The sequence below is a fragment of the Coturnix japonica genome, chromosome 2 (genome assembly GCF_001577835.2).
Source record: "Coturnix japonica isolate 7356 chromosome 2, Coturnix japonica 2.1, whole genome shotgun sequence".
Lineage (NCBI taxonomy): Eukaryota > Metazoa > Chordata > Aves > Galliformes > Phasianidae > Coturnix > Coturnix japonica.
Window position 1 is genome coordinate 35,352,336 of NC_029517.1, and position 24,562 is coordinate 35,376,897.

General features: G+C 35.2%; 1 protein-coding gene across 7 annotated transcripts in view; it reads right to left on the reverse strand.

The window, feature by feature from the left end:
- Window positions 1-69: 69 nt before the first annotated feature.
- Window positions 70-24,562, reverse strand: part of SLC4A7 (solute carrier family 4 member 7) — a 78,694-nt gene continuing 54,201 nt past the window's right edge. For 4 of the 7 annotated variants that reach the window (XM_015853940.2, XM_032442357.1, XM_032442356.1 and 1 more), the window contains 17 exons: window positions 24,297-24,384; window positions 22,690-22,836; window positions 21,112-21,215; window positions 19,409-19,583; window positions 16,852-16,985; window positions 16,050-16,295; window positions 14,602-14,707; window positions 13,189-13,350; window positions 12,079-12,192; window positions 11,497-11,658; window positions 10,991-11,242; window positions 8,790-8,858; window positions 8,167-8,340; window positions 7,706-7,837; window positions 6,950-7,050; window positions 5,089-5,196; window positions 70-4,502 (listed from right to left, as the gene is read on the reverse strand). In XM_015853940.2, the coding sequence (XP_015709426.1) occupies window positions 4,421-4,502; window positions 5,089-5,196; window positions 6,950-7,050; window positions 7,706-7,837; window positions 8,167-8,340; window positions 8,790-8,858; window positions 10,991-11,242; window positions 11,497-11,658; window positions 12,079-12,192; window positions 13,189-13,350; window positions 14,602-14,707; window positions 16,050-16,295; window positions 16,852-16,985; window positions 19,409-19,583; window positions 21,112-21,215; window positions 22,690-22,836; window positions 24,297-24,384 (2,356 nt within the window). In that variant the 3' untranslated portion in view covers window positions 70-4,420. Of the gene's footprint in view, window positions 4,503-5,088; window positions 5,197-6,659; window positions 6,712-6,949; window positions 7,051-7,705; window positions 7,838-8,166; window positions 8,341-8,789; window positions 8,859-10,990; window positions 11,243-11,496; window positions 11,659-12,078; window positions 12,193-13,188; window positions 13,351-14,601; window positions 14,708-16,049; window positions 16,296-16,851; window positions 16,986-19,408; window positions 19,584-21,111; window positions 21,216-22,689; window positions 22,837-24,296; window positions 24,385-24,562 lie in introns of all 7 variants that reach the window. The other 3 variants (XM_032442354.1, XM_032442358.1, XM_032442355.1) reach the window with 2 other exon arrangements.

The window sequence follows — 24,562 nt, forward strand, 5'->3', positions numbered from 1 at the left end:
CATTGAAACGGGGACGCCCGGCCGGCGCGGCAGCCCGGCTATAGAGTACGAATACAATAAGGCGACACATTGTTCAGTAGATTTTTATTGCTTTTGCCAACTTTTCGGAACGTTACAAAAGATAATTTTATTCTAGCGGTAATTAAAAACAACGGAGGCTGGATCTTTCACATTGAAGACAAGTCTGAGATCGGTGTTTTCTAATACAAACCGAAGATCAATGCTACGTTTGGGATCCCGTTATAAAATAAGAAAAATGGCCATTAGAAAAGCAGTCATACAAAGGTGGGAACCGTACAGTGTGTGCTGACACCTCCACCATCGGCACTGAGGGGCTGAGCCTCGGAAGACACAGGAGGGGGCTGTATTGCCAAGGGGTGTGTGCTGAGCCCCAGCCTTGTCACATAGAAAAGGGCTGGTTTTTAACCTCATTATTCCAAACAAATGCCAACAGATACTAAAATTCAGTATGAAAATGTCTGTTTGTTTGTTTGTTTTTTATTCAATGCCAACTAAAAAGTTCCTATAAATTCTCCCTAAAAAAAAAAAAAAAAAAAGAAACACAAAGAAGTTATAAAATAAAACGGACTTAAAATCCTAAAGCGATTCTCATAGCACTTCCATTGACTCAAAGCTGTGTGCTTCTAGTCTTTAAATCTGCTGTAAAATAAATTACTGTTGGTATAAACAAAGTATTTCACACGTTCATACTGTACTTTATATAATAAAATTTTTACCTAAATGAGTAATTAAAACATTACTAATCACAGAAAGCAAAAGGAAAGGTAAAATCATCGTGATGCTCATCTAAGTTGCTACACTGTGAACTGAAGATCATGAGTCGTTTATCTTAGATTTACAGAACGTATGTACAAGATAATCCTTTAAAACTGTGCAGGCTCTGTGACAGGACGCCAGTTTGTCACATGTGTATATTACAGAAGCTGAACCTGCCTGACACGGGGCAGGAACCAGGAAACTACCACATAAAGACAAAGACGAATGTGAAGCAAATGAAAAGTGATGGGAAAGCTTTCATTACATACAGGAAAAAATAGGAGTAAAAAATGGCCTGTATATTTGGTTGAAAAACCCCAACAGGGCACTGAGTTCTACCCTAGGGACCAGACCACGACAAACTTGGCAATTTGGAACATCTCACTAAACAATAATATATTCTGTTGCAGCTGCAAAACTAATCTAGGAAGGTATCATTAACTTGGGGGTATGTAAACAGAATTAAAGCATGCCGTTGGAACACATGAGGAGGAGTTTTGTAGAATTTAATTTTGTTTAAAAAAGACTGTATTTTAAGTGAAACTTTTTAGATGATAATTTAAATGGAGTGGTCAAAATTAAGACCTTTATGTAAACATTCATACTTATAAATAAATTAGGAAAAGAAAAAGGGAAAACAAAACGAACTAGAAAAAGAAACAACTGGGGACTTCCTGAGGTGGCTCTGCAGCCAGATACACAGTAGCACTAAGCTCCATTCCGGAAAACCAAGGCATCTAAAACAAAAAGTGCAGGACTGTTTATTTACCTCTAACTGCTGGAATGGAAATACATTGGCTTAATTTTTTATAGGGCTTAACCCCTATGAAAGAATCAGTGCGCAGTTACTACCACTGCTCTTTTGCACCTATTAAGGCAAAATTTATCTATACACAGTCCACAATATCCTTAGCTTTACTTCAACTACGCAGTTTTAAAGCAAAAGTGGTATACAGTGAGCAGTAAATTACCTAACTGTAAGTTATCCATGGGTTCTTATGCACTCAACACCAGGTTGTCTTCCGTTCACATGGGGAAAAAAGTGCAAGCGGGACATGCTGTTAACAAAGAACACTGGAACTAAAGGTCACTGTAAACTGGTTTGCAAGTTATGGTATTTCTGGCATTGATGACAGCATCTACGGAATTAGAATTAAATAAATACTGCAATTAGACTTGTGGGCTTTGGTGATTCGTTTGCTGTTTTTAAACTTCACAAGAAAAACACCTGCTTCCTGCAATATTGGTCATTCATTAACCCTTCAAAAGCAGAAGCCAGATAAAAGTTGTATAGCACCAGGGAACCCTGATTTCTGGCACTGAAGAGTTAAAAATCTAAGTGCCTTATAATCATCTTCTGAATCTTGGAAACAATCATAGCGCTCTGAATATGACGTACAAAATGCTACTAAGAAGAATGGTACAGGAGTATCATATTGTGGATAACACTATGTAAACTGCACAAAATATTACTTTTCTTCTTAGATTCACCAGTCGCCAGCTAACAGCCAGTAACTGATGAGCAGATGTGTTGGGTTGTTTTATTTCTTTTGAATAATGCTGACAGTTCTGGGCAAGCGCCTGCCACACTTTCATTGCATCTCGGTTTCACTAGAGGGAAAGCAGCTATTTCCTGAAAGAGCATATACTCAAGCTAAGGCACAAGCTATGCTGTCATCTAAGGATAAATGAACATCATCCTATAGAGGTCATACACGGTACTAGTCAGATTAGTATTGCAGATCTCACTTTCTTTTCCACTGAGCCTTTGTCATGAGAGTTTGGGTAGGATCATCCATATTGCTGTATGCTATTATGTATTTTCAGTAAACTGCCTTATCAATTGAGTCAAACGGAGAACACAAAGAAAATAAAATACTATGTTGTGTGTAACAGTAACAGTTAACAGCCCGTATAACTTAAGCAATGTCTTCAAATATTTCTTCTTATTCCAACTGATGGGTTTGTTTTCATAATATATGATTATCTTTCATCTCACTGTTACTTGTCTGAAGGATACCAGAATTCCAGCTCAGGTGGTACTTCCAGATGAACAACACCTTCCTCTAAAATCTGCTTCTTTTGCATTCAGTGAGAATTTTACCAAGATGTCCATAGTAAAACTCACAAATCTACCAAAACAGAATTAAGCTAACAGGATGTTCTGGTTTGAAATGTGCACAAATTCTAATTAAAGCCTTTGTAATACATCCAGAAAGGGCTGGCAGAATCTAAAAAGACCAATTCAGAAATACAAGCTAAAAACGAAGGCATAAGGCAAAAAAAAAAAAAACCAAAAAACATTAGTAATGGAAACTGCAGCAGGTAAGTGATCAAGGTTTTCATTTACACATAAAATTCTCATCATCTCAGATTTTACACTGCTAAACACTAAACCTCAAAAACATAAGTACAATAAATGCACTTTTTAATCAATGCATTTTTAATCAATGAACCTCCAAAATCCCATTTACGTCAATAAATGGTTACTTTTTCATTTCCAACACGATAAAATTTTATACTAATTAAAATAAATAAAATGCTTAAAATAAGTTGGTGTGCTATCATATATGCCCTTTACAATGAAGAGAATCAGAACTGTACACAGAAATACCACAAGCAATTCATAATCCATAAAATAATACTGATCATAAACCTATTACAGAGTTCAACTGTGGCTAATTTAATCGAACATATAATAAATTCTAAAAATGAATTCAACAAGAAAGATATTTTGATAAGGACATGAAATACTCTTAAGTGTCAGTCTTAGAGATGAGTTAATCAGTTTTTCAGTCAACGGAGAGTTTAAATAAAAACAGGTAAAGAAATCCAGAGTACTAGTGTAGCAAGTGAAACTTCCTACGGAACAAATGGCAGCCTATAAATTCAATTTATGTTGTGCAAACACGGATTTCAGAATGGCAAATACTGACTTGGGATTGTAACTACAGTTACTAAAACCATATGGCTACCGGATGACAATGAAAAAATTAGGGGTATATATTTAAAAATAGCAGAACAGGATATTTACATGTATTTCAAGGGTTATTTTGCCATCTGACTTAGGGCCCTAGGCTTCCTCTGTAAAATGTGAATGACAGAATTCAAAACATATTAGCATGTAGTGGAGACAGAAAGCACAGTAGTTCATGTTAACAGTACATTAATATTTGATCTATGAAATCACAAAAAAAAAAAAAAAAAAAAAAAAAAAAAAAAAAAAAAAAAGAATACCCTGCAAAAACAAGCAGTAATTTCCTGCATGGAAAACAAACTTCTGTAGCGCACATTATAAACAGAGGTATTGCAAAATTCTAAACAACGTGGACCAGTAATCATCAGCAAAAGCTGATTAAACTTTTACGCACATACTGATTATTGAAAATAATATGCATTCATTATAATATTCCTATTTAAAATGAAAATAAAATTCCCAATAAAATAAATAGCTGAAGTGTGATTACCACTCAACTGATCTGTAGGAAAATCTTCTCATGTCAGCATATCTACAGTTCCCTAAACAATGGCAGAATTAAATACATGTTACTCCTTAAACTGGAAATCACACTTCAATGGTATAATATCCTACAATGATATATATACACACACACAAGTACACACAATTCCCCCTCTTTCAGTTCTATAAAGATGTTTCAGCATCCACGTATTTCACAACAGGTGAATCTTCCACATTTATTTTCACGCTTTCTGGTTTCTCAGGGCTGTTGAAAGCAAAGATGACCATTTAAGATATTTTATTTAAGATACTGTTCATTTCTCTCAAGGTTAGTCATCAAACATTTTACACTCAAGAGTCAAGATAGTACTTCATTCAAGTACAATTCATATCCAATGAAAATACGATCTAAGCCAATTTTTAGAAATCTAAATTAAGTTGGGCAAATATCCAAACCCACTAACCCAGTGGATGATCCAAGGAGCAGTGAAAATGCTGTACTTACCTTTTATTCTCTCTGGCATTTGTAATTTGTAACAATTTCCATGCTCTTATACACTCTAATAAAGGTTTTAGATCCCTTATACCCATCAGAGCAGCATACAACCGTATTAAGTAAATTAGAAGTAGCATTCAAATAGTAATAATGCACTTAACAATGTCCTTAGACATGTTTGATTTCAGAGCAGAGAGCAAAAATTATGCTCAAAATCAAGTTCCTTGCAAGTGAAAAGTCCATTTATAAACCATGTATGCTTGTTATCTGATACATACTTCAATAAATATGAGTACAATATTTAGCTACCGAAGACGTGACAAACGTTAGAAAACACGTGAGTAATTATAGCTACCTCAGGTTAGCTCTGGTTACTTTGGCATTCTCAGTACTCATGGACAGAGCCTTCCACTGTGCAGTTTTGGCCATTTCATCTGATATGTTTACAACTGAGGGATCAACGCTAAAGAACAAACATACTTTCTGGTTAGTATTCAATGCCCTTCAAAGACGTTATATTGTCGTCACTCATAAATTACATCAGTTGTGCCTTCTTTCAATATTTACACAGCCACAAGTTGAATTCATCACTTACCACAGTACTTCAACAAAAACTTAATGATTCACTAATGCCACCTTAATCTCATGCTATCATCTACAGTTTGTCACAGACAGTCACAATCTGTTAGTGGTATCTCATTTCTAAATTATCTCTTATTTAAGAAAATTATTCTGCATATTTATAAATAATAAAATGAATCATAGAGTTCTGTTAGGCATTCATACATCAGAATTATTTTAAGTTATTTAATTCCAGTAAATGACCATGCACAAAAAAAGTAAACATTAATAGAATTCTGGAAATGGTATCTCAGATCAGACTAAGAAGTAGCACAAATTTGAATTACTTGACTTTTTTTTTTTCCCCTACTGAAGTTCAGTATCACAGGTGGTAAGCTTTCAAAACTTATTTTGACCTTTGCCTTTCACTCATTAACAGGTAAAGCAGACTTCAGCATCCCTACTGACAACACCTAAGCTTCAGAATCTACTGCAGATGTGTAAGACTACATCAAAGCACCACAGGAACATGTCAAAGGCTATTTTTCACTGGGAATCCCCACAAGCTGCAATACAGTGACATACACAGTAAAAACACATGCAGACAATTGATGAATTCATAGTTCTACCATGAGAGCAATCAGCAATTGCTCAGTTAAAAAAACAAACAAACAAACAAACAAAAAACCTGCTTTTGCACAGTCATCACTTCAGTTGCTGAAGTTGGATTAAGCCTGTTCTTAGAGCAGACAATAGGACTGAGCAGGAATATGTATCTAAACTGAAAAGCTGCCCATTGCCAAGCCAATTTAGATGTTATACTAAAGGATTTGATTTAGTGGGAAAATGTTGGTAGTAGGTGTACAGTTGTACTAGATGAGTTTGGAGGTCTTTTCCAACCTTGGTGATTCTATGACTGGATCACTGTACTGTACCCAACACCTGATATTTAATCTAGGAATTTTTAGAATTAGGCTTGTCACAACTCCCAGGTGTGTTGAACAGCTGTAAAATACCTAACAACTAACCAGAATACATCTCTAGTAAAAGACACATACTGAGGAAAACACCTTCCAGTGCTGCGAAACTGCAGCACTTCCTCTTCTGGAAGAAAGATGACAACCCTGCTGCCATCCAATGTACATTCAGAAAATGACCTTCTTAAGCAAAAGACTGCCAGCAAAACAATTTTTTTATGTCACAGAAATTCGCCTTCACTTAAATAAACCATTGAAGAACTGCACATTTAGACTACTGCTGAAAAATCCAAGTGGCTGGTAAACACATGGCTCAACTGATGCTATTAGTTGCTTAATACTCAATATTTCATGCACAATAGCACACAAGTATTCTACAAAAACTGACCAATGAAGCTTCTTCACCTTGAGAACAGCTGGTTGAAAGGGAGTCATCAGATCTGTTCAAGACGGTCATGTAAATTTATAATTAAAGATGTTTCCACCAAAAGATAAAAAAATAAACAAACCCACAAAACCTACTACCAAAGCACCATGGGATATGCTTTAGTACTCGCTAATCAAGGCTGAGTTACTAGCTTGGAGGAAAAAATTAAGCTCCTACATGACCAATTGAACATGAAGGAAATTATCACATTTGATAGAACTACTTCTAAGAAGACAGACATCTTATTATACCTGTATTTTAGAGTTTTTACAGGAAAATTCAAAACATTTCCTTCTCCATACTGGAGGTGTACGCTTTCATTGTCCTCTGTCTGAAGCATTCTCTCTGCCTCCTGTAAATTCGAAGTAAACATTTGATAAAATTATTCATACAGCAGAAACAAAGAAGTTTGCACACTGACAATGTATTTCCACAGGGCTATGGGGCAAAACACTTCCCTGTAGGTACTGCAGCACTGAAAGCATGACATCTAGCTAAGACTGTCATATTTTTAAGCTTGAGAAATTCAGCTAGCTGGTGTACAGCCTGTTGATACTTTCACTGAGAAGTCATACAACTATTATTCGGTTTTACATTATTACCAACTAGCAGCTGGTTTTAACCATCGTTCTGCATACACACACAAAGAGAACGTCCTTCGTAAAGTAAAGCTTGCTACTACTTAAAGCAAAGTAAAGATTCCTACTACACTGTTTTTCTTTCCCATTCATCCATACCTGCCTTCAAATCTGAGGAATGACAGAAGTAACAAAACATGCTAAGAACCACATTGTTCTATTTTGCTTGCTAACTTCACGAAGAAGAGTCACAATTCATAACATCATTGAAATAGTGACTTGCTTTTAATAGCCATTAACTGTTGCTTAACCAATAAGTTTCATTAGTAAAGGATTTCAAAACATATGCTTCCGTAAAAAAATTTTAAGTGCTACTAAGTGTTCTCCATTAATTTATAACATGTTCAATTTGAGTATTTGTATACTTACTGCTTTCTCCTTTTTCTTTTTGTCGTCTTCTTTCTTCTTTTTACTTTCTGGCATAAGGTCATCAAGCCAGCTAAGCTCTCTTTTGGTAAAACATAAATCCATGAGCTTGCGAATGAATACTAATGCTAAAACCTTAAGAGAACCATAAAAGGAACAATTAACATTAAACTACTGAAGTAAATATTATCACACACTTTCAGTACATTCAGTGTTTTTAACTGTAGCCTTTTCTCCTTGTACCAGTTTTATCTTACTGCCAAGTTAGATCATTCCCCCTATTGTAGTTTTTCACAGCTGAACTGCTAACTTTCAGGAGTTCACATGTTTCAAAAGTGAACACCTACTGAAGTTTGCTTCTTTTTCAGTCCCTTCCCTCATAAGGTAGCGAACACATTCTGAAGAGATGTTGGATGCTGCACACACTCTTGGCAAATGATTAACTTGTAGAACAGTTAACTTACCATCATAGGGAAAACAACAGCAGCTGCAGAGGCCTTAATGACCCACAAAAGAACTAGACAAGTGAGCTGAATAACTGTGAAGATATGGACCTTCCAGAGTGGTACATAACGCAGATATATCAGGTCAGGTTGATGCTTGGCAGGCATTCCAAACAATTTTATACGGTCAAAAAACTGCAGTGAAATATAAAATCATCCTTCAGTTAATGATTTTCTTCCTCTCCAGAAGGAAATATTTAAATAAAATAAATTTTAAATTAAAAAAAAAAAAAAACATTTTTAGGAGACTCTATAAACAAGTTAATCCTGATTAAAATACTAGCAAAAATCCCCAAATATTCAAGGATCTAGGGTCTCTATTGTTTGTTTTCCTCTCAAACTTTACTAGCATAACATTTTAGAGTATCTCAGAAAATTTACTATTCTGCTACACTACTGAAGGAATAGAAGCAAAAGAATTAAAGACAGTGGTAAGAACAAACACTGAACGTTATACTTTAGTTATTATCCTACATCCTACTCAGACAATAAGGTTAACTTTATTGATTCTGGTGTAAAATAATGTTTTACATTTTCCTTTTCACTTAAACAAAAGCAAACTGTTCCATAAAGTCAGATTTTACCTGAATGCCTTTTAATGAAGACACTCCCATGTAAAGAAAGACACCATACAAAACTGGCATTGGAATAAACTGCAGAGGAAAATAACACCAATGGAGTTACTTGTAGAATCAACATGATACATTGATACAATTTAGCAGTTTATATTAGTGAAAGATGTGAACCAAATTATTTTAATACCCATTTTACTTATGCAAAATCTACAAAGGCTAGTGCTCTATTTACAGAAGGAATAACTGCAGCATTGAAAAGCAAAAATAGCTGGGAGCTACAGAAGGACCTGTGTCATTTCCCCAGAGCTAATATGACTGCTACCAGGATTAAAAAAGTCATTCAGAATCGACAGCCCATGGATTACATTTTCTAGGTTGCAACCAGTGTTTCTATTAATGCTAACAATACTGGCTTAAAGTTGCTATTTGATATGAGCCATACTGGGACAACAACTTCACAGAAACTATGAAGTTGCATTTTTTTCCTTGCTAACACAGTTTTTCCAGAGCACATGAAACAAAATGAAACCATAAACTATAATTTTTTTAAGGGCTAAGTTTGCTGTAAAATCAATTTAAAACTTATTAAGATAATGCCGTTCACTGATTTCAGTGGCACCTACATCAAACACGAGCAGCCTACACAAAGCAAGTAAAGCTTACTTTGCTCCCAAAGTGATGGAAATTCTGAGTAAAGAAATCTTAATAGAAACTGCTGCCATCAAGCCTAAACAAAAGCCTTCACAGAAAATTAAAATAGCATGGAATAAAACTATGCCTTAGGGATTAATTACTGTGTGTACATGTATTAGATGGCATCTTTACCACGTGCAATGAAATTTGACATGCTAGTACTTCATTAGCATGAATTTCCACTGAATTAAATCAGCATACATTCACGCACGAACCAAAAGCATAGAGTCTGCAGTTCAAGGTATTGTCCTCCTTTCTTCTTTTGAACAATAACATTCACTCACAGTGAAAATCAAAAATATTTCATAGAATGAATGGTAGTAATCTCATTGAGATTGACCCCTTGATCCCATAACAAAAGCAGGTTTTACTTTCCAAGAATCAGCTGCTAAAAAATGGGGTAAACACCAGGTTCAGCAATCAGCACCTTCAACTTTTGAGCAATAATAAATCCATTTTAGTATTCCTGATTTTGATTCTGATAGTCTCTGTTATACAGCTGAGCTCCTGGTGGCTTTTCTACCAGAGACTGTTTGATCTAAATATTTGGTTATAAATATCACCTTATTGTTTTCAAACCCCTATCGTCTTTAACTTGCACAAATGGCCAGCTATTTTTATATTTTTTTATATATTTTATATATATGTATGCATGTATTTTATACATGCTTATTTATTACATGAAATTACAAATAATAGTTTGTAATTAGAATTGCTAAACTACAGCTGTATGTTCACAGGTTTATTTCCTACCACCATCTATTCTCACCCAGCTTAGAAGATGACTATTTGTGAACTGAGTCGTGATCGGTCTTTGAAAAGATTTTACAAACTTCTTTAAAGATATTAGCAATTATGCACTTTATGGCATAACTGCTATTTTGTCACTTAAAAGACGGTTGTGGTTTTTTTATTTCTCTCTCCTGACTGCTGGGGTTGATGCAATGGAAGCTTACTGAACTGATATAAATTTGTAGAGAAAGTGTACACTGAGGCCGTAATTTGACCTGCAAAATCTCCATTTCACAACACTCTGAAAGATAATCTTTATATTTTAGACCTCAAAAGCAGCTTAAAAAGGTAAAAAAGAAAGAAAAGGAGGCAATGGCGTTTCTGATTATCACTCTTGAGCTCTATTTCTGCTTCACTGACCATATAATATTACTTCTGCTCAAGTAACTTTATCACACACCTTTTCTCCCTCTGCTTCTATGTTCACATAAGAACTACATAACTATTTTAAGTAACACAGACTTGGATATCTAAAAAAAGGAAATAGGAAGAAAATCATGCGACATGGACAAAGGTTGCTTTCTTTTCTATTCACTATACTTTCAGCTCATTCAGTTTTCCCACATCTCCCTCCACTGGCTGTTTCTATTAAATCAACACCTGATGTTAAAAACATAGTTTGACAGAAGACCTAAACACATATTATTTGATGTAATAAGATGTAATAACATCACAAAATATCATATCCCAGTAAGAAAATACAGGTATTTTGGTAAAACTCCTACCTTTAACACAGAGGTCATGAACACTGACAGCCCCATCAGGACAAAAATCATCAATCCTGTCACTCGCTGCTCCCGGATTCCCAAAAACTTTGGTTGCTCTCCTGGTGCAGAACACTCAGATTCAACTTTCAGGCTGTTAACATGACTTATAGACAGGACAGTTGCTGCGACAAACCACGGTAAGCCCATAATGGAACATACTCCCAACATAATACCAACCATGAACAGATCAAGATGATAACCACAGCCTTTCTGTGAAATCAAGCAAAGAAATGAATCATTTGATAAACTTTATATGATGCGAAATTTATAACTAACTTGGTAAATAACATTTATATGGAAGTAATAGACTTTTAAAGTGCCTGTAAAATTACAGTCACTCTATATTAGTCAATACACCCACTTATTTTTTAGCTGTATGTATTGCAAACTTAAGACTGGATCTTATTTAAAATAAACCTGTCTTATACAAAACTAGAGTTTAGTGAAAATGGATAGACTTTTACCTTCAGCTTATGCTCTTTTCTGTTTATAATAACAGCTGTTATTTGTTGATCCATGAAAATGAGTATGGTACAAAGTAGAGCAGGAACAGCAGCTACCAGGAGCGTCCACCAAGGATTGCCTCCAAGAGGGTCTATGAACCATCCTCGGTCTTTATGTGTGGGCTGGAAAAAATAAACAAATATTCACTAAAACAAAGTACAGATTTCGTTACAAACATCACCATGTAAAACAGACTCCTAAATACAAGCTTTATTTTTTTTTTTCCCCAGTGGCTTTGACCTAAAGATTGACTAAATGTTAAATATGAGTGAGATATGGGAAAAAAAAAACAAACCACCCATCCCATTCCTTGATTTCTGCACATTTGCAGTACGGACTACATACTTTTCAGTAATACTACAGCACAAAGCAGTGTTTTGTCAGGAAAGACTATTCAGAACAGAAGGGGGAGATTACTGAAACTACAACACAAGTCAAAAAGTTAAATTCCTGTTTTTATTTAATACTACTGTTCCACTGTCTATGAAGCTGCAAGCATTTAAAAGGCATTTTTTGTTTTAAAAAAAGGCTTTAATTCTTACTTCAAATTTCTCTGGAACATGAAGCTTAGGAGATGGCACTCCTACAAGATAGTCAATCAAAACCATGATTACAATTGTCAGAAATACTGCAAAGTCACTGATCGTAGAACGCACCTATAAAGAAAAAAGCTTGTGTTAACTCTCTTGAATTATAATGATGAAACAACACCAACAGAATCTTCTTCCCTATAAACAGGGAAGTCTATTATACTACATCACTGAACATTACATGCATTTTATTTTTATTTTTAAATTTAAGCTGCCTGCCAGCATAGCATCAAGTTGAGTATTCTGTACAACAGTTCATCTGGTAATCCCATCTAAAGTTATCTAGAACAAGAAGCAGACTGTTTCATATTAACTTCTTCCACAACTTTCTATCCTCTCAGTCTGGCTGAAAGGAGGGTTTATCACAGCTAGTTTCCTGCAGCATAATTCAGTGAAACCACTGGACTGTTCTGAAATCAATGATAATACATCTGATGTTCAATTTGTAGGGGAGGGATATCTTCCAACAAATTCAGGTTACCGAAGGTGATTTTGTTAAGCATTAGGAGCACACTGTAGGTACAAGGTGAGGTCCAGAGAAGATCCACCCACTTTATTTTGCCTAAAGAGATATACTGTATAAATCAGTCCAAGGACAATCATCATATTATCCTCTATTAGAAACAGTAATCCCCCTCAGGAGCAACTCGACACACTTAAGACATCATCGGGTTGGGAAAAGTGACGAATTATTCTGTACTACTAGGCCAGGGAACTGGGAAAACAATCCCTGCAGATGATATCTGCCAATAGCCATTAGTATTAAAAACAGATATGCTCAGATATTCTCATATTCAGAACATTTTATTAAAATGGCAAAAAAGAATACTAAGCACTGAATTTTCAGCAGACAATTTAATACCTTAATTTTCTTAATTTTTAATTTAAAGAGAATATTGCTTACCATTTCCTTTTCTATCTTAGAGGAAATACAGTTAAAGTTGCACTCTCAAAACAAAGTTCTGAAGCAAAATAAACAAACTGAACCCTTCTAAGCTATATTAATGTATTCCATTTCAATGTATTTACTACAAAATAACAGTCATCTTTAATTATAATTACCTTAGTTGGGAAATAGCGTTTGGTCTTGAACTGCTTAAGAAAAGAGGAGAGGAAAAATGTTGTAAAGAATAATATGACAGACCAGAAGAGAACATCTGGAATATATGGTCCATGATGGCCACAAGCAGATCCAAGAAACACACCATGAAATTCTAAACATTCCTGCAAAGAGAGAAAATCCTTAAATTTCTAAATTTTCAGTCATTTAAGCTACTCAAACTTGTAACCTACCAACAGCAGATACACATAAAAACCTTCTCTCCTCCATCAGTATCTCATCCTGAAATGCCAAAAAAAAACCCCTTTCTATTCCAGAAGAGTCACAGTAGCAATTATTCATTTTTTTCAGGATGTCAAAAAGCACCAAATAACTTTTTTGGTTTTTTTAATCACATTCACCTCATTTCTATTCTATTTCTCAATGCATCAAAGACTGAATATGTAAATAAAGGCTGAGAATTATGTTCAGGAAAAGCAGACTACTCATTCAACTTGCTGGACATATCAATCATCCTCATCTAAAAGGCTCACTGAAAGGCAAAGGGAAGCAGACACAAAGCACAAGGAAAGATGAAGTCAACAAAGCAGGAAGTAATATTTCGACAGCCTAGTTTTTAAACAGGCTTGTTTATGAAAATAAGTTATATCTATGTGAAAAAATTTCCCAACAAAGAATTAATTTGGATTTTAAGTGCCACAAAATTTTGCATCAGTTCTGCCTGAGAAAATTAAATTGTTCAAGAGAAATCAAAGTTACATCAGATAAATAACAAAATAGAAGTTTTAAACACAATGTTCACTGCCTTTCTGGGTAATTACAGTAGTTGAGGAGTACACGGGTAGTATGTAGATAACACTACAGATGAAATCCCAGTATAACACTGAGGCTTTTAATGGTATTTTTGCTGTGCAAAACACATCCTAATTTCAGTGTAAGCTCCAGATTCAGAGACCAGCAGATCTAAAGACATGTATCTGCTAGCACATTTTAACTTCGATTTCGACCTTCGCATTTTCTTAAAAATATTTATCCACCCTTTTCAGGAAATAAAAGGAAATTATCTCCTGCTCGTTCTGCTCATCATATTCATCTGCACTTCAGGAAGATGACTGCTCTGCCACAAGTATTCAGGTGGCTATCCTCAAGCAATCATTTATGATACTAGAATTTACTGTCACAAAATAAATTATCCAAAACAGCACAATGACGGCTTAGCATTATGGGAGCAATAAAAGAACTGCAAATACAGCTTGAAAGAAAACAATTCATTCTATGAAAAAGTAACGAGATAAGAAATATTAATCATCACAAGTATTATGTGTTGTGAGATTTAAGTTGTGTGTGTGTGTGTGTGTGTTTGTCTGTGTATGTATAAAAACAAAGAGACTGATATCTGCCTTTTAGATACTCACAGTTACTGTAAGGTTACTCCATGCGATAGTTTCCACAGATTTATTCATCTTCCCCCAAGCCTTTAAGGTTTCATTGCTGGGGTTCTGAGGCTCAGAACATACACATCTGAGGGCAAGGAAGGGGGGGAAAAAAAAAAACAAATGATATGCTTTTAAGTGCTGTCCCATTTACAGCTGGGACAGAGCTCATTTCTTCAGACTGTCTGGTATGATACTATTATGTTTTGCTTCTAGGAGGAAAACAATGCTGATGACACTAACGGTTATAGTTGCTGCTAAGCAGTGTTGTACAGAGCCAAGGCCATTCGCAGCAGATGGCCTAAGGAGGTGGGAGGGAACAGAATAAGGACAGCTGACTTAAATTGGCCAAAAGTATATTCCATATCATATGGCATCGTGGAAAGTTTTCAAGGGAATGGGGGAGGGGGAAGAGGAAGGAAGAAAAAAAAAAAATGGGTCTCATTCAGAATGATCTTGGGTCCCTTGAGAGCAGCCCTGAGGATGGAAGCCTCTGCACACCACATGTCCCATGCTCCACTGCAGAGTAGGGATTTGGTGCTGCACATAAACAACAAATACATTCATAGCCAGGATGTATCCCAACATTCTATGAAAGAAGCGAAGTACAAGTCTCCTCCTAACATAAAATGAACTATGATTACAATGGGGAGGTGATGAAGAGGTGCTGAGAGTCACAAAGAAGTGACCGCACACGAGATTTTATAGACTGGATAAAAAAACTCAACTTATATCACTTAAATAATTAGAAGAAACAAGATATTGACTTAACTATACAACTCATGTGCCAGTTGTTAAACAGACTAACACCTGAAAACAAAGTGAACGTATGTAATTCACATACTGTGAAAGTGGTATCATTTGGATTTTTTATTTCATTCATTGTAGATAAGATGCATAACTCCCACGTCTATCAAATATGAAAAAGGTACATTTAAATTGCTTGCGTACTGCGTTCCTTAAATGAATTGAATAAAAGGAAATTCTAAAAATGTCAAATATCCCTCATAACTGCAAGAGAAAGCCACAGTGTTTAAATATGTTAACTCCTTGTTTTAGCACATTTCCATGCCTCTGCTGCCTGGAAATAATCCCCACCCAGATGAGGGAAGCCATCATGATTTCCTGAAGTGGCAAGGCAAAACTCCTGTTTAGTTAATGGAACATAAGCTGACCTTTAATCAAGCTGCAGATAAATCAGGCATTGTCACAGCCCCTCATCCCTTTAAACCACCCATAGCTAATAGAAATTTCAATTCCACGGCACCCTGAATAGAATTGTTCAGAGATTTCTCATGCTCCTGCCACCCCCAGCATTCCTCCTACCCTACCACTAAGAGGCACACACTGCAGTTTCATAAATGATATGTCACCATACTACACACATATTCATTATGTATTGTACTAACAGATACGAACTTGATACTTACGAATATAAAGTCAGTCTATCCAAATTATTGTGCATATTGAAGGCATACACCTCTCCCAAATGAAAAAGCTTTTCCAATGCCTCATAAATAAATATGATGCATATAAGCGCTGCAAAAGCTTCCTCAGTAAATCGAGTGATGTAACAGACGAGGCTGCTGGCATCTGTTGCTACAAGCACTATGCATAAAAATGCAGTCCACAGACCAATGCTTGTTCGTAGGGAGAGGTAGGAAAGCCCATAATCCCTGTGTAAAAGAAATCAAAATAAAATAATTAACTGAGTCTAAAATTATTCATCATATTCTATTTGAAAATGGATACTGAGGCCAAGCTCTGCAGGTATTCACAACTTTTCTCATCCCTGACGCTAGTTCTGAAGAAAGCTGAAACTTTTATCTTCCCCTGGTGCTGAACAACACTGAAGAGTGTCTCTAGGACTGAGGGTGCAACAGCCTTTCCCAGGAAGCATCACAAGGATGCTCTGTCCAGAACAATTTGGACAGTACTTCCCCACGGGCAGGTCAATCCCTGTCTACCACTGCAGAATCAAAGCCAATATTCCCACATAAAAGGAAAAAAAATTAACTTCTGACTAAGTCCCACCCACTTCATTGCTGGCTTTCCCACCACTGCATAACAGCCTCAGAGCTTTTAGAGAGTACATGCTCAGCTCAGTTTCTTGCCGCTGCCTTTATATCTTCATGGTCATCTACTTTCAGAACATCTGCTTTCGGTTATAACTATCTAAACAGTCTCTTCAGTTACACAGTTCATCAAGATAATGCCAACATCACTACTTACCTGCAAAATTTAAATAATATTTTTTCAAATACTAGAACTGGTCCGGTACTCCCCAAAATAGTGAGAGGTTGCCCAGCAAAGAGAGAATAGGCAATCCCAGTTAACGAGGCTCCAAAGAGGGATTCTATTGCACTCTGTTCAGGGGAAAAGAAACCGCTTTGACTATACTGCCTTTCAGATTAGCACGTAGTGCCACATCTGCATAAATACATTTTTAAGATGCATTTACATAGAAACAAGACAAGATGTAAAAATATTACAATTAATATCAATGTTTGAGACACTGTTAAGACTGTTTTGCAGTAACAATACCAAGGACAAAAAGGTTGGAAAGCTTTGCTCTTGAGAAATATAAAGCCATCCAAAACCATAAGAACAAGTTACTAGTCCTGCTAACTAAGGAGGAAAAACATACCAACAACTACTACCAATTGAAAAACAAAATTACTCAACACATGGTATATGGAAAAAGTTCTCTCTCTCTCTGTAAAAAAATGTATATGTATATACATCTAAATATAGATACATATCGCAACACACTTGTACTAAAACACGACACAGTGTGCTGCATCAAGCCTGCATCGGTCAGCCAAGCATTACAAAACGAAACAACAAAACAAAACAAAATAAAATTGACAAGGTGGTGCAGGGGAAATTACTGAACAATACTGGTTTTTTTATACATCACACCATAAATAGATGAGCTGTAAACCAATGTCCCACCTGGTAATGCATTTCTTTTAATCAAAGAAAGATGTGTATTTTAGTTCTTGATTTTCAAGTTTTACTATAATATTTATTTTTAGCAATAAATGTTATAATGTGCCTCAAGAGAAAGACAGGGCTTTCTAGAACCTAAAATGATGTTGTAAAATATCTAAACATACCACTTAGAATCATGAAAAGTAATACATTACAAATTATGGGGTTTGCTGTGGAATTTTCATGCATTTGCTATTTTGTATTGACATGAGCTTAAGAAAAGAAAAATTAGGCAAACTTTAGCCCAGTTCAGAAAATCATCTAAAATAGGTCAAAGGCATTTGCTGAACTGGGGCTATTAAAAACAAAAAAGCATGCATCCTTTTTTCATTACATTAAATATAAATACAATCTCTTATTTAGCTACTGCCTTTCAACTACTGCTTTTGGAATAGTCAATGCATTAACCTGGGGGCTGTCAATCAAGGTGGCAGGGACAGGAGTACTGTGGAGGTGATGACCTCTGGGAATGTGAGGAAAAGTTTCAAACACAAACTGTGTACCTTACAGTGTCAGCTACAGTGCTTGAACATGTGTGTGCAGTAACTAAGTTTTATATTCAATGATGCACACCAAGAATCTGAAGGCAGGAACAAACCCGCAAACAATTCCAGATAGCTAAAAGAAAGAAGGTATTTAAGAATCAAGCTTTAAAAGGAGAATATTTTCATAATTGCATGAGGTACATTCATAAATTACATCAACATTTAGATAATCACAAGAAAACCCATCCCTACATCTACAGTAGCAGAAATAACAAATACGGAAGTAAACTACATTTTTTTTTCTGTGCACTTGAAGAAATACATCAATAAACAAATATTCAAGTCAGCAGCATTACTTGAAAGTGATAAAAGTTAACTAAATTTTAACTGAGTAAAAGTTTAAACTTTGGTCTAAGTATCACAAAGAATGTTATAGCATTGTAAACTTTACCATAATTTGTAATTCGTAAAGGGACATTTCTGAATTTACCCTTTCCCCAAAAGGCCAGAGCCTTATTTCTTTGCAATGGATTTAGAAACAGAAAATACACTTCAGACTAGTTTACTCACATGCAGTTTAACACAAAATATAAGTTATTAATGTTGCTGATAGAAGTATTCTTTCCTCATTCCAAAAGCTAAAGTGCAACCAAACATTTCGGTTAAAAAGGTGTTGGCGTTACACACTGCCAATGCAGCAGTACCAGAAGTTTATGGTTATTATCCAAGTTACTTTCAGTGAAGAGTATTTTCCGCTCTTAAAAGTTCTCTCTTTTTTTATTTTTATTGATAACATACCACTGGCAAAAGTAAACACATATCCTGTCCGTTGTTTAAATAGAGAATTGACTGATACCTGTAACACTGTAGGCATTATCATCCTCATAGGCCTACTACTCAAGGCCAGTACGTATTCTTGGCTATCCACCTTGAGCCTCTGACTTTGCCTAAAGTAGGCCTAGTGGGATGGTGCACCTTTACTGCTATTAAATGTATTCCAGTAGCCTAAAAGAAGGCAATGCCCTTTCTCAATTCATGAAGATACTCTCCAATGAGGTAGAATAAACATTGTTTTATTTTATTTTATAATTTTATTTTTACCTGCACTGTGCATCTTCTCCTGTTCACATGAGTTCCCCACATTTTCCACAGCAATTACCTTTTGGGGAAGATCTGCTTTGGGGCAGGCTAATCAAGTGCTGTGGGTAAATTCTTCAAATACAAGTATAAATAAATGAGACAAATGCACACAGTGACTTGCCTCTGAAGGTCTAAAAGCCTGGCCACTACCATTTTTTTTTTGTACTCACTATTCTGCCTTGTGTAGCTTCTCCCAGGAGCCCTCCAAAAGTGATTACAGGAGACATACAGGCACAGTATAGGAAAAGAATCGAGGCCAGGCACTGCAGGCTTAATGCATCCTTGAAGTCACTCAAGAAAAAAGGTGCTTTCCTTTGGATGTCAAGTATCAAACCACCAAAAAGCCTAAATAGGTGAGATGAAACTCGTCAAACTGTACACTAAAGGATTCTAGCTAGTTCAAAACTATGGGCTACACAAGACTGCCAGTGCCTACTACCAGCACAAATTAGCTATTTCATTATCCAGATTAAATCATAACACAGTTTATATAAATATACATGACAATCTTATCTATTCCGATTCAGTATTTTTCCAAAATATAATCAAACAGATCATCCACATTTTTAAAAGCTGGCTAGGTATGCATATAATGGGCTAGATACTGAAAAGATATCTTTACAAATACCTTTACCTAATTAAACATTACCTAAGTAATGTTTAAAGGTAAACCTGGTTTATGATACTCAGAACAAGAAACAAGAGTTATATTCTAAACCTCAGCCAAGACCACCACACTGATATGTTTCAATATCAATACTCCAATTGGTAGTTGCAGCTTTGTTTTTGATCCAGATTCTCTACATGAGTATGGTTAAGTCCATCAACATAATAAACCTGAATTTATTTAACAGTGAAAAATTTGGGGTGTGGAGATATTTCTAAATGGCACTAATACAAAACCAAATATATACTGATCAGTTGAACTTAGAAAGTTATAAGCAAGAAATAAAAAAAAAAAAAACAAAAAAAACCCAAAAAAACCATTTTTCATTAAAAAAATTCAAGACTTAAAATTTAAGTAAAAATTGTATTTGCAAAAAGCTGTATTTACTGTTCTTTGTAGGAACTCAATATTTTCTTTAAGGCTTTAGTAATTCACAATAATTTTAACTAGAGATAATTCCATGAGTAGAAATTATTCACCTCTATAAACTGTACCAGAAAGGAAAGAAGAGTATAGTGAAGCCAAAACGGTTCCTCTTGCAAAGGTATGGGGAAAATGCAAATCACTTGGATGTTTATCATTTTAAGGATAAAACTTTTTTACATGTTTTCCAGATCTTTTCAGTTAGCATAATTACTCATATGACATAAGACGAAGTCTTATCCAGATACATTTCCACTGTTTCAGAGCATTTTGGGAAATATTTCTGAACTAACAGAGAACAATAATACAACTCAACTCAAAAATTCCTTCCGTTTTATTTCAGATTTAAAAGAAACCTAACCAAAACAGTATTTTTTTCACCACTTTATACTCTTTGTTGTTTGGCTTCATACATGTTCAACAAAACAGGTTGAAAAAATGGATATTTTTAGTACCTAGCCCAATATTTTAAACTGTACGTTTCTACTATAATTACAATAATTGCATGCTCTTGATAATTTTAAATTAAAAATTGGTGCTTAAAATTCAGTTAAATTAGGCAGCATCCTATACAAAATCCTTCACAAATGTGTTGAGAAACATTGCCACAGGCTTGAAAATGCTTCAAGCAGATTTCCATTTACAGGCAAGAACCCAACACTTGAAAAGGAAAATGGATGCATACTGTATTTTTTTTCCTTTTCAAATCTCATCATTAAAGGCTGTGAAGATTTATCACTTCTATTTCTTTGTGGTAGCTAGTATTTAGGGAAGAGAACACACCTTCCAGTTCTCTCAAGTTCAGGTCCAGCATGATGACCTTCTTCTTTGAGAGTCTCTCCTGTAGGAGTAGATCCATTTGGAAACTTAGGTATCTTCCTCTTCTCCTACAACAACAAAACCCAACACAAACACATTTTAAGAAGATTACTTTTGAACTAAAAACAATTTAAATAGAGTGTTGAGAAACTCCACATCTTCCAAACCTTTTCATATTCCCAGCTGATCATAAGTTCTTCATTTGCCAAACCCATTACTTATTAAATACAGATGACCAGAGCTGTAGAACACTCCCAAAAAGATCTTATTAGTGGCTTGCACAATGGTATAAATCTTCCCTTTCTACAACAATTACCTCCCCTGAGATATGATGAAACAAAGTCTGCCTTTTCAAAATACAATAAAGGCTCAGCGACGCGGCCTAGAAATCAAAGTTATTTTTCCCTCAGTCATTTCCAGAGCAGTAGCCTCCAGCTACCATCAGAAACTGACACAGTTTATAACAAATGCAGTACTTAGTGAAGTATAAATGAGAAGTCATTCCTCTGTTCAGTAAGCTCCTTGTATGTTTCTTAGCCAATCCTGCATTCCCAAAAAACAATTTAAAAAATAATCCATCATCCTTCATATTTTTTTTGTTTTTTGGTTGGGTTTTGTTTGTTTGTTTGTTTGTTTTTGTTTTTCGGTTTTTTTTGGTTTTTTTTTTCATAGTTTCATAGTTTCGTGCGGGTTGGAAGGGACCTTAGAGATCATCGAGTCCAGCCCCCGGGATTCGAGCCTCTGTGTAGCAGAGCGGCACTTCTACCACTTGCGCCACAGGGGGGATTCGAACTCCGGGCCCCAGTGTTGCAAGGCGGCGTCTTTAACCACTGCGCCACCGGAATAACAACAAGTTATTTTGGAAAAACAACAAGTAGTAGGCTTGCACTACTCATGAAATAGACTGTACTACTGTTCCTTCTCAATTCCACCAACTCCTCAGATTGCAGTTCAACACCAGCATCAGCCTTCTGGATCAAGAGCATCAGCCTTTTGATCCCTGCAGCAGTTGTAGTGAATAAGAAAGGGAAGAAGCCACAGCTTCCTAAGGTAGCACCTCTCTATTGCTCTTAATTCTAAACCTGGTGGAACAAGGGATCTATCTTGACCTACATTTATCTACATCATAAACATTCAGTACACATTACTTGTCAGCCAATATACATTAAAATTTATTTTCAATCAATGGTGCACACAACTAAAGTTTTTATAAGAATTACAATATTATTACTGACCACTGTTAGGTTAATAATAAAATTTATAGTATGAACACAGGTACAATATCACAACTCTTCTTTCACCTCAGAATCTCATTTCACTATTTGACAAGGAAATAGATTAAATACAATTTTCTTAAAAACAAAGCAGGAAACCAATCCAATATTTTTTTCATAAATGAACGATCTACTCTTTCTTACAAATTGTTGTCAGCCTTCTTGATATTTTACTGAAGTAAATACTCAATGAACAATTATCTCGCATTTGGAAATGCATGGGAGCTCCCCGCTAGATATTTCTTTTCTATTTTATTTATTTATTTACCTGGGAAGGAACACTTTTTGGTGGTTCAATTCGTATAGATGGATCCCATTCTCCTGGAGGTAGTACTGTCACTTGGTCTAAAAATTCATCAATTCCTGATAATAAATCATTTCTGTCCTTAGCTTTATAGGCAACATCATGAAAAACCTACGAAGAGAAAGAACCCAACAATCATGTTTTATTTCTTTAAATTATCAAAGGAGGAAATTATTATAAAGAATGCTTGTTTGTTCTTAAGAAAACATGGGAAATTTCTAAAAGGTAGAAATTTCTAAAGGTTCTAAAAGTAGAAAGACTTGCATACTTTTACATTAAGGACAACACATATGCAAACCTTTATGGATCATAAAACAAGGCTGTTTCATCTTCAGAAACAAAAAACTTCTAAAATTTATTAAAACTATAATCACTAAACATTCACTAAATCAAATTAGTATCGTATTGGCCTAAAATTTTGCCCTTCAGTCACTGCAGTGCCATACTGTGTTAAATGGGAACAAAGCAATCAAGAAAACCTAACAACAGAAAAACTATAAACAAGCTTTAAACAGAAAAATTTCTTGAGAAATAAATAAATAAATAAATAACCAACCAAACCCCACCTCAGCTATACTGTTTCACAGGCTACTACAACACAAACTGTGCATTTTACAGAGAGAAAAGAAATGCTAGTTTTGATATTAAAATCAGTCTGCAGAAGATGATCCTAACTGGTATCTGCACATACTGAAGCCTGAATCATTAATCTCCAGAGATCTAAGACTTCCTACAGTAAATTAGGTAAACTAAAGCCTGATTACGCTTTTTTAGCCACTGAATATTTTTTTCAGTGAGCTACAATATTCCTGAAAATCAGGCCACCTGAAAATCAGAATCTGCACTAAAGCATGCTGAACAAATGCAATATTACAGATTAGTTGCCCACTGTAAAATGACCGGTCTGGTTTACATTTCTAAACTTAAATTTTTTCAGGAGTCAAGAATTATTAGGCTATTTAGCTTTAGTATTTCTCAGTTCAGTAGATGGCGCTCAATACAAGATGAGAATTAAAACATCCTAATTTTGCTCAGTAAAATGACAATAGTTGAGTCACTGAAGACTTCAAAACTGTCCACTGGGGCTCTAATTCCTAGTAAAATTCTCCTATTAATTATTCAATCTTGCTTTGATAGAAAATACCTGCTGTGACTCAAATGAACTCACTCTCAACTTTTGTCTTAAACACTCATTTGCTGACATTTTTTATCAGCACTCTTATCAGATGTAGTTCCATTTAATAGCTTTATTTCCTATACAAAAATAAAATAAGTTAACCAAACCTAAAATAACTTTTCTGAAATACATTAAGCAATTCTTCAACTTAGGTTCTTGTCACTGCTTTCAATCACAGATAAACCTCAAGATGATTCAACAGGAAATGCAATGCAGGAGGAAAAAAAGCACATTTTATCGCTATCTAATTCACTACCACAAATTTTTTCTATTCTTCATCTAGCCAGTTCAATTCCCTTTCTTTAACATACCACTCTCTAAAACATTTATTAACAAGTCTGTAAATACAGTATTTGAGTCTTTAAACTACAGTTGTTTAAAATACATCACCCACATCATCTGTCATAAGTGTTGCTATTGATCTTCCAATTTCATGATACTGCGGAGCTTTTCCTGCTGGTCCCAGCAATAAAAACAAAAACCTATGGAGAAATCAAACAACAAGAATTTCAGAGACTTCTTTCAAACTAATGTTTGAAGAAATTCTGCTGGTAAAATAGAAATGTCTCCTTTACCATTTCAGATCTCACAGACTGCCACAAAACTAAGACTTCTAAGTTAACTCTTCTAGAATAAAAATTACTTTGAAATCTTAATTAG